Source organism: Callorhinchus milii, unplaced genomic scaffold, assembly GCF_018977255.1.
Source record: "Callorhinchus milii isolate IMCB2004 unplaced genomic scaffold, IMCB_Cmil_1.0 Scaffold3, whole genome shotgun sequence".
In the NCBI taxonomy this organism is placed as follows: Eukaryota; Metazoa; Chordata; class Chondrichthyes; order Chimaeriformes; family Callorhinchidae; genus Callorhinchus; species Callorhinchus milii.
In genome coordinates this window covers 79050102-79069100 of record NW_024704744.1, presented here as the reverse complement: position 1 = coordinate 79069100, position 18999 = coordinate 79050102, and the positions used below count along the sequence as shown (strand labels likewise).

At 40.8% G+C, this 18999-nt stretch overlaps 1 protein-coding gene across 4 annotated transcripts in view; it reads right to left on the bottom strand.

Moving 5' to 3' along the window:
* Window positions 1–18999, bottom strand: part of kif16ba (kinesin family member 16Ba) — a 129261-nt gene that overhangs the window by 54408 nt on the left and 55854 nt on the right. For all 4 annotated transcript variants that reach the window (XM_007892286.2, XM_007892287.2, XM_042333186.1 and 1 more), the window contains 4 exons: window positions 18640–18693; window positions 11596–12951; window positions 9884–10039; window positions 2550–2676 (listed from right to left, as the gene is read on the bottom strand). In XM_007892286.2, the coding sequence (XP_007890477.1) occupies window positions 2550–2676; window positions 9884–10039; window positions 11596–12951; window positions 18640–18693 (1693 nt within the window). The remainder of the gene's footprint in view (window positions 1–2549; window positions 2677–9883; window positions 10040–11595; window positions 12952–18639; window positions 18694–18999) is intronic.

The window sequence follows — 18999 nt, the reverse complement described above, 5'->3', positions numbered from 1 at the left end:
AAACAACTTCACCTCCAGCCCCCGGACTGTCTTGTATGGCGTTCCTCAGGGCTCTGTCCTTGGTCCCCTCCTCTTCAACATCTGTAGGCTCCCCCTCTTGGTGACATCATCCGCAGACATGGGGTCAACTTCCACATGTATGCGGATGACACCCAACTCTACTTCTCTGCCTCCACTCTTGACTTCAGGACTCCAGAATGTCTGTCAGACATCAAGTCCTGGATGAGAACTAACTTTCTTCAGTTGAACCTCAACAGGAACGAGGCTCTTCTGATTGGCTCCCGTCAGCGCCTCCTCACCTCAGGCGCTGACAGCATCACCATCCATAGATGCACACTCCACCTTACTAAGCCAGTCCGGAACCTTGGGATCTTGTTTGACCTCAACTATCCTTTCTACCACACATCTGCGCCATGACCTGCTCTGCCTTTCCCCAACTCCGCAACGTCGCCCAGCTCCAACACTGTCTCACACCGCAGGCTGCTGAAACCCTCATACACGCCTTCATTACATTGAGGCTCGACTATGCAAATTCACTGCTTGTTGGTCTCCCCAACTCCTCCCTCCACAGGCTGCAAATCATCCAGAATTCTGCAGCATGTGACCTCTCCCGCATCAGGCTCCACGACCCTATCATCTCCATCCTCGCCCGACTCCACTGGCTTCCCATTACACAGAGGATACAGTTCAAGATCCTAGTTCTCACCTTCAAAGCCCTCCACGGTCTTGCTCTCCCCTACCTCTCCGACCTCCTAACCCCCTACCACCCTGTTTGCTCCCTCTGGCCTGCTTCATGTCCCCCGTCTTGCTCGCCCCACTATTGGTGGGCGGGCCTTCCGTCACTCCTCACCCACACTCTGGAACTCCATCCTGCAGTCCCTCTGTCTCGCCCCCTCCCTCACCACCTTTAAGACCCTCCTCTTCGACCGTTTTCGACCTCCCTGCTTCCCCCCACTGCCCTCCCCCACCCTCGGCTCAGGTCCGCAACTCTGTCTGTCCAGCGCCTTGAAACGTCCCCTGACACGAAAGGAGCTATACAAATGTCATTTTGTTGTTGTTAAGTGCTTTGAGATGTCTCGAAGATGTGATAAGGCGATATATCAAATGTAAGGATTGTTATTATTAAATTCTGGCGTATTGGAATGGAATGCTCACTCTTGCCCTGGAGGGACGCATCTTGCTCACCTTATTCCAGAGAATATTAGGCACATGGAAGAGCCAAGGCTTGGGGACCCCAGAATATGCGTTGAGAAACTGCTAGAATTTAACTAGCTAAAACCCATTGCCATTGAAAGCACTGTCTTGCAAGCTTCCCATTGCTTGTCCATCTAGGACACCTCTTCTTATTCGGGCTTTGGCTTACACAGTTAACAAGAGCTGAGTGGGAAGAATCCCTGCTCCTAGGGATTGGTCTGCCCCTCAAAGTCCTACTGATGAGCCAGACTGGCGGGACTGTCATTAGCAATGTCTTGGAATATTGCGGATCTGCCTGGCTGAGGAGCTGGAATACCGAGACTCTCAAAGAGCGTTAACTCAATTGCAACATTCCGCTGCCAAGTATGTGACCTTGGAGCCAGTTCAGCTCCAAGGAGACCCTGTTTTTCTCCCTCCCCACCACCGCCCCCCCAAGGAGGAAAGTCGACCTCTGCAACATCTTCCTGTTAAGGGCATTAAAAATATAACAATATTATCCCTAAGATTAAGATTTTCATGATGGCGTTCACTACTTTACTGTAGGCAGCTAAGAGGTATCTCATAACATAATACTATTGTACAGTATCTCATAATATAATAAGCGATTGTGCAGTACTCTCAATGCTGGTTAAATTCTTCAATAATGGTAAAATAATGAAACACACATAAACTGAAGACTTAAATGTAAACAGAATGAGAGAAAGATTTTGCCATTTTAAATTCTAAATTGCTTTTCACTCTTGGGATAAATTCAATAAATCCTATAAGCCATAATTCCCCACTCTGTATCCTTCCTATACTGAAGTGCACCATCAATTCCACTAAAGATAATTAGCCGACACGAGTTGTCTAATCACTCAATGAAGTTGATTAACACATCAACTATTGGAAGCTCAAATCTTCACAAAGTTTAAAAGTTCAACCTAGATATATACAGGATATTTGTCAATTCCTGAGCTGAAATCTACAACTTCCCCATCTAGGAAAATAGGTTTCTTGCCACGTGAGCCAAATAACAGTACAAACTATCTACATCCTATAACATAAGTGTTTAATTGTGTGGCAATCATCAGTCCTTCGTTCCTAGAGGATTTGGTCCCTTGGTTTTTGGCACATAAGGTCAAAAGACTGGATATCAAGTCCTCATGTTCCACCTCCATTGATTTTGATTTGAGAAGGCACTTCCATGATATAAATATGCTGTCATGCCACTCTGAATGAATGCTTTTAGAATCTGCACTTCTTAAAAAAAGATCGAAGTTTGCTTCAACCAATGCAGCTAGTTTAGCAGTTAAATCCACTTATTTTGAAGTATGTCTGAGAGTTGAGGCAGTGAGCGATAATATAGTACAGACCTGCGATATGTCCATTGAAGAGGATAAGTCAAATGCATCATTTGTACTATGCGTTTCATATTTTGTCTGTATTTTCTCCTTTTCTGCTAGTCGTCGCTGAACTTCCTCTTCGATATATGCATTTAGCCTGTAAAATAAAAACAATACACATAGATATATCCGAAATTTTAAATTGAATTCGATATGGTATGATATTAAAATATAGATTTGAAAACTCCACAATGTAAATATGTCTCAGTATTAATACTAATCCTAAATGACTACTATATAACGAAAAATTGCGATGTTTGAAAACAATTGTCAATGCAATGTAACTCTAATTCAATTTGGAGGTACGTGTCCACTTTTCAATCGTTAGTTTCAGAATTCATCAGAGAAAAATCTGTGTAGTGCTTTGAGATCCCCTGCTGATTTAAAAGGTGCTATATCAAACACAAGGATTATTATTAATATCAATTCAAAACCAAAAGGATATTTCAGTGATCAAATGACAAAGTGGTTCAATCGAAGGGTAAAGCTGGCTACCTTGACTACAGATTTGAATGCAGATTTGTACAGATTAGTGATGATAACCAGAGTACCAATCAGAGAACCAGTGGTTTGCGCATTTTCAGATGGGAAAACATGACTGCCAGTTACTTATCTGAATGTTGAATTAGAATAGCATTGAACTGTTACAATTATAATTTATTTTAAAAATATATTGGGGAACAATTTAGATCGAACAAAATTTCCCTTTCAATCGTACTCCCTTTAAAATCCTATGCAACATATCAAAAATGTTCTTTGTACCCTATTTTTCCCATGTCAAAACGGCACTTGTATACACAAGTATTACTTTTACTTCTAACAAATTTACCACAGTAGATATACCCTAGGCATTCTGTAAATACAGTAGAGTATCAACAGACACTATACAGGTAGTTTTCATGACCTGAGGCAAAATTACTTTCAATTGGTAACTCTCTATAAATTCCCTATTGAGGCTGACAGACCATAAGGATAAATCCACAACACAAATATTGTAATGTAGCTTAAAGGAGGATTTTTTGTGTGAAGTATTTCAGATTTTAGCAAAACACACCATAGGCAACATGCAATGCTTTTACCTCTGTAAAACTGCAACAGCAGCAGATAAGACACCCGCTTGGTTGCTGGTAGGTAACTAATGGTAGTGTGCAGAATGTGCAATATGAGAATTGTGTAGGGGCTATAGATTTACATTAATCAAACCCAAATAAATATGGCAACAGATTATGATTTCAAATGCAGCCTAAATCAACCCTTTATGGGTAAAGCAATATAAATCTTTCTCCCAAAGGTTTTGATGCTGCCTTTGACTGCAGATATTGAACACATATTTGCACATTTATAAATCATATTATGCTGAATACCGCTTGATGTAAACTGGAAGAGATGTGAATACTAATCTCGACCCTCCTTCCAAGTAATGATTTCTAAAGACCCCCGCAGCACTGTTAGAAAAAGGCTGTGGAAAACATTCTGAAGTAAGCTACATGAGAATGGTAGTGGCTTAGATTTCGAGTTTAAAAAACCAGGGAAACCAACAGAGTGTATGCTCCAAAGGCGATCACAGTAACTGTTGCCCTGTAACTGGCAACAAAGAGAACATAAAAAACATTCCTACTTTTCCACTGAGGGAGGCAACAGCCTCCACTTCATATCTCTCTATTTGGCATTGCTCAGATCAGCAACTGAGTAGACTAAATTTAATTTGAACCCATGTCTGTTCTTGCTCCATGACACCAAGTGTAACTCGGCACCATTCTTCAATTCTTGTCTCACCGAGAGGAACTGAATGCTTGCATATTGCTTTATCTTTAAAGAGGCTTCCAATATCACTGCATGTCTAATTCAGAAATCCAAAGTTTAATTTTGATATGATAGTGGCAGCTGTAATAACTAACAGATTATGTTTGAGAGAAACACATATGGACCAAAAAGTGGGAACAGAACTGGGCTCGGCTATGATGCTCCTATGGATTCTGTGAAGTGCTTTGAGACGTCTAGAAGACGTGTAAAGCGCTATATCAAATGCACGCATTATTATTATTATATGAAAAATGGCAACTCCAGCAAGGTACACCAACAACAACTTGCACGATATAGCACTCTTCACGCGGGGTAGAGTCTCAGAGTGCTTAAAAGGTACTTAAATTTCTAATGGTTGAAAAGGCCTGACTTTTCTAATAAATTTTCTGAATCTTGAAAATATCTCGCTAAAAGCCAAAGGATGACAAGCAGCGCTTTAAGTTCCCATGTGTAAATCCATGGCTTCTTTCAATCTCAAGTCAACCAGCACAACTGCAGCTTCCTGCTCACCCTCAGTCAATTGCTTTTACAATGCTGTCAGTGCTACACTGGCTGCTGCAGTATAAAGACAGCATTAGTTACAGTGTGTGAGCAGAATGAGGGCATTATCAGAACGACGATGGTTCCGGTAGCTTTAACTGAGACAAATTTTGTACTGCAAGTGACGAGCATGAGATGACAATCCTGTACCTTAACGACCAACATTCACAGAAATATAACTGAAATCAGTGCTTTCATCAGTGGTTGGCAACTTGTTGATCATACCCTGGAAAGACATGAGATGGGCAATAACAACAAATTACATTTGTATAAGCCTTTCATGTTGGGAGGATGTCCCAAGGCGCTCGGTAGTCAGGGATTTGGACCCGAGCAGGGGTTTGGAATCGGGGGGTAAAGGGCAGGGAGCGTAGCCGAATGCACAGTCAAAGAGGAGGGTCTTGAAATGTGCCTTGAAGGAGGCAAGGGGGGAGCAAGGCGAATGGACTGTGGCATGGAGTTCCAAATGGTGGGGGCAGAGAAGCTGAAGCCTCGACCACTGATGGTGGGTCGGGCATGGCAGGGGACTTGGATCGGACCGGAGCCTGCTGAGCGGACACGTTAATATGGGGTTAGCAGGTCACTGAGGTAGGAAGAAGGACCTTGAAGTGGAAGATTTTGATCTCTATCCTCTGGGAGATGAGGAGCAATGGAGCCGGGCGACGGTGGTAGGGCCATGAAGCCTGGTGCGAGAGAGGACATGAGTTGCAGAGTTCTGCATGATCTGCAGCTTGTGGAGAGTTTGGAAGGCACACTAGCAAGGAGTTGACTCAGTTGAGCCCAGATGTAATAAATACGTGGATGAGAGTTTCAACGGCCTGAGGGGTGAATCAGTGGCGGAGCCAGGCAATGTTGCGGAGGTGGGGGAAGCCAAAGAGGGTCATGGCATGGATATGAGATAGAAAGGAAAGTTGAGGGTCAAACAAGACCCAAGGTTCTGGACTAGCTCAGTAAGGTGGAATGGACATTCATACCATGTTTGCTCTGACATATTATGATCTCAGCAACTGTATTAGGATTCTGAGTTGTCCCAGTGTTACCTCAGACCTTGATATATCATGGGACTCCTCTCCTAAATTTCTGCATCCCACAGCCAGTTTGTAGCCTAATGTATTGTTTTACCCTGCAGCTCACAAAACAGATGCTAAATTTACATTTAAATGCAGGCTATACATGGCATCCTTACTTACTTTGACAAATATTTCTTATGTCTGGAATATTTGTCTCTGATCCTTTTGCGATCATGTTTTATGGCACTTCTGCGCTAAGATCCATAATAATGGATTTTTCACAATAATGTAAATTTTCATAACATCGATGCACTCTTTCTTTGATTTATTCCATTTTTCTAATATTCTTTCTCTGGGTATCTGTTCCTGTTTCATCTCACAAAGGTTAAGAAAGAGGATTGTAAATTATAAAATAAGCAAATAACCAAACTGTTAACAGTGAAACATCTTTGGAAGTATTGGAATATTATGGATTTTATTTCGGATCAGTAGTTATAGATACACATATTGTATATTTTAATAAAATGACTATCATATAAGTGCCAATCCAAATCCACGTTGATTTCAGCTTCAAGCCTTCCTCTTCATCTCATTGATATGCAGTATGCCCGCTCACAAGTCTAATCACCTGGAGATTTCTATAAGGTGTGCTAGCTATAATCTAGTGTGAATGCCCCGCTTACATTATGACAGGTTGTGCAGTGGTCAGTGACATTGCTGATTGTTTTGCCACCATGTAATTTGTTCCATTGAATTCCAGCACAACTGTTGAATGTAGGAAACCAAGCACCACATGAGAATACTAAACCACAGGTATACCATCTGCTCACTGACCTCTTGACTATTGGTGATATTTTCAGCATCAGAATTGAGCTCATGGAATACTTTGCTAACATTATTTGGTTGACTTTGCACTGGCCCAGGTGATTTCAGTGCCAATTCCAATTTTTCATAACCTCAGAAAGTTGGCCACTTGCATATGCTAAAACATGCAATAAACACAAAGATCACACAAACAGCAACACTCAATCTGATCACTGGAAGAATACAGGTCTACAATTATCTACTACTGAAGCAAACCAACATACCGCTAGAAACCTGTTCAGTGCTTAAGGTATGAAGTGTTTTGAGATGTCCTCCAGGGTGAAAGACACTATATAAATGTAAAATGTAACTAAAATTGGTCATTCACTTCTTGGTTATTTGTAGGACATTGCTGTGCACAAATTGACTTCACCTACAAATTACAGTGTCACTACATTTTATAGTGTATCATGTGAAGTGCTTTATAACGTCCTACTGACATGAAAGATGGTATAGCAAATGCAAGGATTATTATATCGTTGTTTTAAAATTGTTAATTTGAATACACAAAAAGTGATAGCTATGGCATCACAAATCATTTCTTAAGATTTTCCAGTTCAATAAATAAATAAATAATCGTCCTTGCATCCTAGCACTTTTCGCATCAGGAGGATGTCTCACAGCACTTCACAAGATCTTATTGTGAAGTCTTGTGATTATATATTTTGTAGGAGAAAGACTACGCCCACAAATCATACAGTCACTACACTTTACAATACATCCTGTGAAAAGGTGTGTGACGTTCTCTTGACGTGAAAGGTGCTATACTAAATGTAAGGATTATTACACAGTGGCAAACACAGAAATTAACCACTCTAAAGAAAGGACTAGGAAACAAAGTACTTCACGACCTAGCTAGTTCAATTTTAAAGAACTAATTGAAGATTATTGGATCAAAATTGTGACATGTGATAATTATTACATCAACCAAAAATCCAACTGTTAAAGCAGTTAATAGTTATTGCCGACCTCAGGGATGAACCTCTCTCCCCTGCCCCCGAGAGATCAATGTTAACTATTGACTGCTTTTGACTGCATTTTGGTCGATGTGATAATTATTGTAGGTAACATCACCCATGATAATGTCACATACCACAAATTTGACCCCAATTTATTTTGATCTTTCAGGGGAGGTAATCAATTCAGTCAGACATTTGGGATCTTTGTTCACATGCTGATGTATTGTAGTTTATGGGGACAGTGCACATGTTACGATTACATTTGGATGCAATAAGACTGCGGGAACAAGAGGACACACAACAATTTTAGGACAGACACCAAGACGTATTACTTTACCAATAGGGCAATTAATAACTGAAACAGATAACATGCAAGAGTGGTTGAGGCCAAGACACTGAACCCATTTTAAAAAATAGCTTGATGCTGTGATGAGAGGACAGTCGGGTTGGTTTTCTGTAAGAATAAGATCAAATGGGACAAAGGGCTTTCTTAAATAAATAAATAATCCTTACATTTGATACAGTGCCTTTACATGCCAGAAGGAGATCACAAAGTGCTTCACAGGATTTACTGTAAAGTGGAGTAATTGTGTATTTTGTGGGGCAACGCTTGCTGGAATTTTATCCAGCTTGCTCTTGTGAAAGCAGTTCTATTCCTTCCAATAGCAGTTTACATCAGGCTTGAACTGTTCTGCATTTATGCCAAGACTACTTAGTGCCAGCCAAACTCACATCAGTACCTACCGTCTACAAATAGGGAATGAAATCTTTCATTTTAAAAGAAAATGCTGTATAGGAAATCCTTTGGGCTGAAAGGGCTATGTAGTTTGATACACTCTGTGATCTTACTGTCCTGATTGTTTCCTATTGTTACAGCTCCAACGACATGAGTCAATCTACCTTGATGAAACGACTACTAATTGTCATACTTCTTCCTTCCAACAGCAAAACATAAGTTATCCACTGACACAGCTTTGAATTTGTATCATTTGTTCTAACACAACACAATCTTCAAATGCTTTAAGGTTTATTCTATTTTATGAACAAAATGTAGGTCCAAAATAGGGAATCCATAGAAAGCAGTAATTTGTAATGAAGAAATTCCTTACAGCTGCTATGTATTCAGTGCAATCACCAACATTGGCTTAAATTGAAAAGATTACAATGCTAATTTACATTATGCCCCTGTTCATGCAGCAAATGTTTTGGAGTCACAAATGCCTTGTAGCTCAATATCACAAACAGAAAAGAGTGATAGCAAATATGTTTTCTGTCCAACACTATCATTTTGTACCTCACGTATATTTTGGTAGGCAGCAATTAAAAATTCCTGAGCTAAAAATGTTGTCAGATATTTGATTTATGTTTCAATTTATTTGTAAATCAAGTGCTGTAACCTGATAATATCACAAATAGCTGCAGCTAATAAGTTGATACGTCTGACACCATTACCAAACTCATAATGTTCTTATTGTGGTAAAAGTGTAAGTTGAAGGAGAGACTTTCTCTTTTAAAGTTTTTTTTATGTCTTTCACAAATGGCTCTCTGTACTGTGGCCAAGCTGACAATCAGACAACTAAGTTAGCATCTTCCTACAACAGCTTGACAGATCTGGCTATCAGCATGTGGAGCATTATTCTTACAAACCTGTGTCCCAAGGCAGGCACTGTTACAAATGTTGGGGCTTCTGAACATAACTGTGTCTACAAATGTGGTCAATGTAAAATGTTAGTATAAATTTTTTTTCTTTTAATCTAAAGTTATTAATTGGTAAATAGAGCTGATAGTCCCTAAAAGTATTTTAAAAGTTCTATGCGTTTCACAGCTAGTTGGATAATGAACACTTCATAACAATTGTATCAGATCTATGCCACATAATTTTATGTGCTAAGGCAATATTTCAGCTACCTAAATGCAAGATGACATATTTGTCTAAAACTATTCAGACAGTTTGACAATTAATCCTTTGAATATCGCTGGTTTCTGATTGATTTTGTGATGCATCAGAAAATGCAATTGAAGATGTTATTGGTGCTTCTCCAATAAATTACAAACTAAGTCAAATTCTCTTACCTAGTTTAACTATCCAAAAAACACATTGGATACTAAAAAGAGCTCTTTAGAGACGCACCGTTCATCAGCTATTGGGCCCATTATTGATGGTGATCTTTTAGGGCTAGCAGGGCTGCTAGTGTACGATGATTTCTCTTCAGCAGTTCCACACTCCCTCAGTGCCACATCATTTTCACAAATCTTCTGCTTCAGCTGTTGAATTTCTTGCTCTAGCCTACAGTAAACAAAACACATCTCATTAGGGCCAAAGAACGTCGTGCTTCATTGCTTACAACACAATGCAAACTTTGGTGTGATTTGGTTATCTTTTGTTCATATTAAATTGTCCTTGAAAAAAATCAAAAACACGAAGTACATTGGACAATCATGAGCATATTTACGAGGGATGAACAGCTTCATGTAAATCCAGGTTGCTCAATCTAGAAATCAAAAAAATTGTGAACAGGTGGGGAAATTAGTTTATGTACTCTTCTTCTAATTCTGGGTCCAGCAATTGGTTTCAGCTCAGACTGGTGGCTTCAAAGCCTCTCACTGTTGACCGTCAAAGTCCTATGTTACATGTATTTGGCAAATTTCAACTCAGAGTACAATTTCAGTCAGAGAAGCCATAAGGAGAGTTGATATGGAGCATCGAAAAAATCAAAAAAAAATCAAACTGGTGCAGGAAGTGGTGCAATGGCACGGGGTGGAGAGGGCGGGCGGTTTTAAAGTAAACTGTGACCACAGAATGGAGGGAAGCTTCCTTTTCAAAAGGAAGATTACAGACGTGAATAGCATTTGTCAAAGGACATTATGAAAGCATTTCTACAATTATAATCAAAGAAGATGAAATGGGACTGTTCAAACGTGTTTTGCTGTAACAACACATTACACTTGTTTGGCACCATTCAAGTTGGAAGAAATGAAAGTAAGAGAGGTGGGGAAAAAAAGCTGTCTCTACAATTTTTGTATAAATTATTGAAATACAGAATTTTCTTCAGTCTATTCTGGATGATGTGTTCATGGCATTGTTGTGTCACTCGCATTCTTAATTGAATAGTTTACTGTCATGCGTATCTGACATCTTGCCAAAAAGTACTACGTATCGAGAAAGCTCAGCACCATTATGAAAAATATGAGACAACACGGCAAACTCTTAGGAATATCTATTTCAGATTTTCAAACAAAATGGATCCTTTTATTTGATTATAACACTCAATCCATAACTGTTTGTGGGCCACTACTGTATGCAATTAGCTGCCGCGTTTTACCCACAAAATATACAATCAATTCACTTTACAGTATATTCTGTGAAGTGCTTTGAGATGTCTCTAAGACGTGATAAGGTGCTATATCAAATGCAATGATTATTTATTTATTATTTGTTTATTTTGACGGCAATCTCCCATTTTCACAAGCAACTGTTCCAGGCAATTGCTTGTAACATACATGCTGATCTACAACAAAATACAATTACAACAACAGAGTTACATTTGTGTAGCGCCTTTCACGTCGGTAGGGTGGATCTATTGATGGATTGATCTCTCTCCATGAAGATAAAAATTGGTTCACTTTAATACTTTTAAAATGGCTTGAAACAGTAAACTAAAAGAACTGTTTTAAGACAAGGATTAGTTTTTGAGTCCTTTATTGTCACCCTTACGCAAATTGACTATAGAGTTATATTACCTCCATTGCCCTCCCGAGCAAAACACCAGGTCACTTCTTTAGCTCATTTATGGTATCTACTTCAACGGCTCCAGAAATCCATTAAAAATAAAAGAAGGTTACCTTTCTCGGTCTTGCTCTAGAGCTTTCTGTTCTGTCTCTAGGCTGTCCCGAAGATCTGCTTCTTCACAGATGTTTAAAGTTGCCAGTTTTCGTTTCTGTTCTTCAATCTCTAGGTCAACGACGGAGTGACGCTGAAGAGCAGAATGCCGCTTTTCTATCTTGGCAACAGCTTGCTCCAACGCCTCTCTCTGTTGTTTTTCTCGTGATTCAATAATCTCTTTCTCGATCATTCTAACTTTTTCTTCTTGCCGAGCTACATTAGCAGTAAATTCGTAAGTCTGTTGGAGCTGCTGAAGTTGATCAGAGCTGGCTCTGTATTGCGCTAATTGCTCCCCCTTTTCTTCAATTTCTTTTTCGGTTTGATAAAGTGCAACATCCAAAGCAGGTAGGCCTCGGACAAGGACATCTGCAGTTCTTTGTTTTTCTTCTGACACGCTGGGTAAATGATTCTTGGTCAAGAAGAGCAGTTGCCGTTCTTTGTTCTGCAACCTTTGCTCAACCAGTTTCACTCTCTCTGCTGCTTCATGCAGCTCCATGGAATCTAAAGCTCTGTTTTCAGCATCCTCCTTCATAGTATTCATGGGTTCCTCCTGTGTATGTCTTAGCTGGTCCAGAACTTCATGCTCGATAAATATTTCCCTTTCAAGAAAATCTTTTTGATGGATTGCTTTTTCTTCTGTTGCTTCCAACTCTTCCAACTGTCTTCTTTTCAGATCCATATATTTCTGTTTTGCTCTCTGGACATCTTCATGGTCTTCATCTCCGTCAGGTCTAGCTTCCTTGGCTTTGAGAAGAACTTCTCTTATTTCCTCAAGGACATTTTTCTCATCTTCTATCATGTGCACATCATCTTGTTTGAGCAGTTGGATCATTTCTACCTTTTCTCGAAGCTGCTCCCCCAGTCGTGCCACAAGATTCTGTTGATCCTTTGCTTGTTCCTCAAGCCTCCTCTTTTCCAGCTCCAGCTTCATGCTGTGTTCATCTTTTTCTTTTTTGAGCTTCTCCAGTTCTCGGAGGATCTCTAGTTTCCTTGCCTTCTCCTGCTCGTGAAGTTCCTGAAGCTTTTGCAATTCTTTTTGAACCCGGCTATGAATTTCTTCCTCTTGCTTTTTTTTCTGTAGTTCAATTTCCTGTTGTTCTCTTTGCCGCTCTTCCTCGAATTTTTCCTTCTCTGCTCTCAGGTCATTTAGCCTACCTTCAATATCCAGGTTTCTTCGCTTCAGACTTTCTTCTTGTTTCCTGATACGAAGTTTCACAATTTCAGTCTCTTTGCGTTGGGACTCAACCTCCTGCTGCATCCGTTCCAGTTCCATCTTTTCTGATTGCTGTTTCTCCTCCATTTCTGCTATTAATCTCCTAAAACAGATTGAAAGCACATTTCAAGAACTGAAATGTTATGAAATACTAATCGGCATGCTTCAAGCCACTCATGAATCAATTTTTACATTTAAAATGTTCACATTCCTGAACCTTGAGTGAAAGGAGCTATAAAGATACAGTTAATTTAGGTTGGTATTAATAAACAACAATAACAACAACAAAATTACATTTATAGAGCGCTTTTCATGTCGGGAGGACGTCCCAAAGTGCTGAACAGTCAGGTGTCGGGGCCCGAGCATGGGGGAGGGTGGGGTGGTGTAGGGTTGAGGGAAGGCAGAGAGGTGGGAGGGAGACCAAAGGCACGGTCGAAGAGAAAGGTCTTGAGACCGACCTTGAAGGAGGCAAGGGAGGAAGTGAGGTGAAGGGACCGTGGGATGGAGTTCCAGAGCTTGGGGGCAGAGAGGTTAAAAGCCCGGCCACCGATGGTAGGGCGGGTCGGGCGGGAGACGTGGAGCAGGCTGGAGCCGGATGAACGGAAGGAGCGGGCAGGTTGGTAGGGAGTCAGCAGGTCAGAGAGGTAGGAGGGGGCATGGCCATGGATGGCCTTAAAGGTGAGGACGAGGATCTTGAACTCGATCCTCTGGGGGATGGGGAGCCAGTGGAGTCGGGCGAGGGTCAGAGTGATGGGGTCAGCGAGGCTCGTGCGTGAGATTACACGAGCTGCAGAGTTTTGGATGATCTGCAGCTTGGTGTTCTACTTCAATTCCTACATTTAACATAAATCAATTTACTTTTTAATCTACTGTGAAGCAGCAATAAAGCATACACCTGTAATCCCAGGGTGAAGATTCTACTAGTTGGCAAAGGCCATTTTAAAATTCACAAAGCAGATGTTAGACAAGCAAATACCAACAATTCTTGTATAAATGACAGAAGGTTACATGAAAGTGCTTCACAGGACTTACTGTAAAGTGCAGTAATTGTATTTTGTAGGTGGCAGCTAATTTGAGCACAGCAATGTTTGAAAACAGCCATGAAGTGAATGATCAATTTTATTTGGTCTATTTCTGAGTCTCTACAACTTTCTATCTGCCTTTCCCTATCTTTACCATATCTCTAACCTTAAATTGTATAATGTAAAAACATCAAGACACGCCTTCACTATCAGAAATAAAACACTGCTAATTATGCAAGATTGATAGTATCAGGTAGATGACATCAGTTCACGCTTAGAAACCTTGCATGCAACTTTGCAAATCCTCACAATAGTATTTTGCTGGTATCGTACAAGGCGCATTTAGAACATCCGCATTGGAGGCCAAAACAATACAAATATGGGTAAACTGACATTCATATGAATACTATTTTAATGTATTAATATCAGCTTTGCATCAGCAAAAGTTAGGATACTGGTAAAGATTTGTTTACATTCTTCCATTATCATTTCTTCACACTATTTATTTTTGAGAAGGGGAGAGAAAAGAGATGGGTGGAAATAAGGGTCAAGAAAACATTTTCATTCATAACTAAATGTGAGATTCAAATGAGATTTATGATATAACTAAATAACAAGCTTCTACTTTGCATACTAATTTTTCAAGTTCAATATCTAACAAACATGACAGATTATATACACTTTTACTCACCATACTATCATCTATAATCCTTTCTGATTGATTGTAAAGTCATTTTACATTTATGTTTTTTGTGAAAAAGTGACAACTCGATTTATTTTCAACGCTTGTGATATTTTTTAAATGCCTAGTTTATACTGCCAGAGAAATGGAACAGTGGTTTCAGCAGTAAAGTGAATGGGAGCAGTAGGGGTGATTGGTATTTCCTTTAAATTGTTCTTGCTGGGGCTGAAATGCATGATTGAACACAAGCATTTGTGTATCCTTCATTTCATTGAAAGCTAAGCTTTCAATAAAATGAAGGATACATTGTGAATTTCTCTAGAAGAATATTACCATATTACTGATAGTCCCAAAACTTTTTAGGGCCAGAAATTAGTCTGGGTGAGAAGACTTAAGATTTAGTCTCTGTGGGCACTCCAGTGCAGTATTGGGTTAGTGCTGCATTATTCGAGGTATTATCTTTCAGGCGGTATGTTAAATCAGCGATGACCAACTTTTATGGTCAACCAACAAAATAAATGTTCTTGATTGAATGTTTTGATTTATGGCATAAATCAAGAAACACTCAATCAAGAAAAACCTGAAAACACACTACTGAGTGATCACGGACTTACCTAGATTTCTGCGAATATTTGGGGAGAAGCTTCTTGACAGCCCCACGAGCCATCCGTGTGTTAAACCAAGGTTTTATCTGGTTGCGCAACAACAACAACTTGTATTGCAGGGTAGTGTCCAAGAGCACTATTAACATCCACCAGACCCCAAGTGGATGTTAAAGATTTGATGACACGATTCAAAAAAGAGAAAGAAATTTATCTTTGTATTCTGGCAAACATTTTTCCAAATTAATTGGTCATTTACCTCATGGCGGTTTGTGGAACACTGCTATGAGCAAAATGGCTGCCACGTTTCTTTACAAAAACAGGCAATGTACACAATAGCAATTCTGTGAAGCACTCTGTGAGACCTAGAATGATAAGACATTATTAAAAAAAAGCAAGTTGTTCTCATTATTTAGCGAGTGGCTAAAAACCCACCACGTGAAGCAGGCCGGAGCCAGCTGGGAAGCCAGTGGAGTTGGATAAGGATGGGGATGATAGAGTGACAGAGCCTGGTGCGGGAGATGGTGGATGCTGTCAGCGCCTGAGGTGTGAAGGCACTGACGGGAGCCAATCAGGAGAGCCTCAGTCTTTTGATGTTCAACTGAAGAAAGTTAGCTCTCATCCAGGACTTGATGTCTGACAGACATTCTGTCAGGACAGCAATGGTCCTGAAGTTAAGGGTGGAGGCAGAGAGATAAGAGTTGGGTGTCATCTGCATACATGTGGAAGTTGACCCCATGTCTGCGGATGATGTCACCAAGTGGGAACATATAGATACTGAAGAGTAGGCGACCAAGGACAGAACTCTGAGGAACCCCGCATGAGACAGTCTGGGGGCTAGAGGAGAAGCCGTTTGTGGAGATGAAGTGGAGACAGTATGAGAGGTAGGATCTGAACCATTCAAGGACAAACCATGAAGGTTGAGGTGAGATAAGAGGCGGTGGAGGAGGATAGAGTGGTCACTGTATCGAAGGCAGCAAAGAGGTCAAGGAGGATGAGGAGGCAGAGAGAGCCCTGGTCGCAGACGGATAAAATGTGGTTTGTCACTTTGACCAAAGCTGCTTCTGTGCTGTGGGCGGCCCGGAAACCGATCGGAGGGGTTCGTGAAGGGAATGGCGGGAGAGGAAGGAGCGAAACTGGGAAGCAACGACTCTTCGGGGACCTTGGAAAGAAAGGGAAGTTGGAGATGGGGTGGTAGTTTGAGAGCAGGGATGGTCCAGGGAAGGTTTTTTAAGGATAGGAGTGATGACGGCTGTTTTTAAAGGGGTGGGAACGGTGCCAGCGGACAGGGAAAAGTTTATGATATCTATGAGTAGAATATTCAGTATAAACAGTGCAGTATAATTATATTTAGTGTCAGGCTAACTAAATTGGTAGCACTCTCGTCTCCGAATCAGAAGGTTGTGGGTTTAAGCCCCTTCTTGGGACTTTGAGCTCATGTCCAGGCTGTCACTCCAAAGCAGTGCTGTCGGGAGCCCTGCATTGTCAGAGGTGCTGTCCTTCAGATGAGATCTTTATATCTTCCGCACGTATTGCCTCTCCCAGGCCAAAACCAGAATGTGGAATTCTGTAGCTTAGTGGTTAGAGCACTCGCCTCACAAATGAGAGGTCTTGGGTTCGATTCCCGGACAGGGCGAAATGTTGGGCAAGTTACTTGTCACCTCCCGATTTTTCAAATGCCCTCTTTACCAATTTCCCCAGCTCCACCATGCAAAAAATTAGAATCAGGCTCCGCCACTGTCAAGCACCCTACGTGAGGGGCGCTACATAAATGCTAGTTGCTGTTGATAAATGAAGGTCCCATCTGTCTGTGTAGATGGATATTAAAGTTTCTCCCAGAGTCCTGCCAACAGGCCCCCAGATAAATTGGTCATTCACTTCATGACTCATTGTAGTAGTCACTAATACACTTTACAGAATTCTCTGCGAAGTGCTTTGAGACACTGACTTAATAAGGTGCTATACCAAACGCAAAGATAATTAATAAAAATTTTAAAAAAGTGAAAAAATATTTTGTTAAACGTAATTTGGATTTTAAAAATCACGATCCAAGTGGGAAGAATCCCAACCCCAGTGACCATCTGCCCCCCCCCCCCCCGAGTCCAGCTGATGAGTCAGGCTGGATGGTCATTAACAGTGACTCGGCTCAAGAACTGGACTATCAATTCTGTCATAGAGAATTGACTTGATTCCAAAACTACATTGCCAAGCAAGTAATCTTGGGGGTAATGAAACAAAATTAACCTTCTCTTAAATAAGTGATTCCTGAAATAATAAACTACATGCACATACACAGCGGAACCCTGTTATGTAATGCGACGATTTGGACCTACAGCATTACCATCAGCACAATGAGAGAAAACTGGCTGAACAGTTAGTGCTTCCGCATTCACTGCATGTTTGTGAAGTAAGACGGTTTCTGGATCATCAGATTTCTGGCAATGTCACTTCCTGTGTATTAGCCATGGCCTGATGATCTGGGCCAATAGAATAGTGCAGAAATATTTGCTAAAAATTGCGGGCAGTTCGCAGATTCTACAGGAAAGTGCGGGGGCGATTTTGACAAATTTTGCAGAAAATGTAGGGGAGTTGATTGGTGCTATTGTGGTACATTTTACTTCCAAACTACATTTTTTCACTTTATTGATAAAAGCAAAACATAAGAAAATAACAAACGTTAGATTGTTAGAAAAAAAATATTAGTTGCTTCTTTAATAAAAACTGGGTGGCCTTTCCTTTTTTTTTGGGTGAGGGGGGGGAGGAGGGGGAACACCAGTGAGGATACAAGAGCTATTAGGGCCCACTACTGAACACAGACCCAGAGACACACACACACACACACACACACACACTCACAGACACAGAGAGAGACAAACACACTCAGAGACACAGAAAGACACACATACTCAAAGACACAGTGAGACCCACACCCAATATCAACCTGTTTACTCCCTCTGCTCAGCAGGCTCCAGCCTAATCTACGCCCCCACCGCTTGGCCTGTCCCACCATCGGCGGTCAGGCCTTCAGCCTCTCTGCCCCCACCCTTTGGAACTCCATCCCAGTCCCTTCGCCTTGCTCCCTTGCCTCCTTCAAGGCATGTCTCAAGACCCTCCTCTTCGACTGCGCCTTTGGCCACCCTCCTACCGCCACCTTCCTTGCCCTCCATCCCCCCATGATCCCAACCCCCAGCTTGGGTCCAAATCCCTAACTGTCCAACGCCTTGGGACATTCTCCCGATGTGAAAGACACTATACAAATGTAATTTGTTGCTGTTGTTGCTATTGTTGGTGAAGTATTTTTGGTGGGGAAGTAAATATTGTTGTACACTTTATAATAATAATCCTTACATTTCGAATAGCATTTTTCTCATCAGAAAGACATCTCAAAGCGCTTCACAGAATACACTGTAAAATAGAGTCACTGCATTTTTTTAATATAGTGCTTTATAACAGGATTCTAGTGCATATCATCCTGTTACCCTCACCTTTTATTTTCCAGCTTTTCTAGTTCTTCTCGCTGTTGCCTTTCAAATTCAAGTCTAGCAAAAAACACACAACAGATATTCAATAAGATGGCAATGCATTTATATAACAGTTAAAATTGTTCAGAATGACATGTCCCAGTGGTATATTAGTTATATTTAGAGGTCAATTTTGCACTTTACTACATCCAAAGGACCATTCTAAAATGCAGATCAGTAAACACTATCGCTGATGGCTCTCTGCACTACAAGGAGAAAATAAATTTAAAAATACAGTCTCAAGAAAGAGTTGAAAGTGATTGATTACAATTTTGGTGAATTTCTACTGTTTGTGACTGTCTAATAAGCATTTCTGGCTGACAA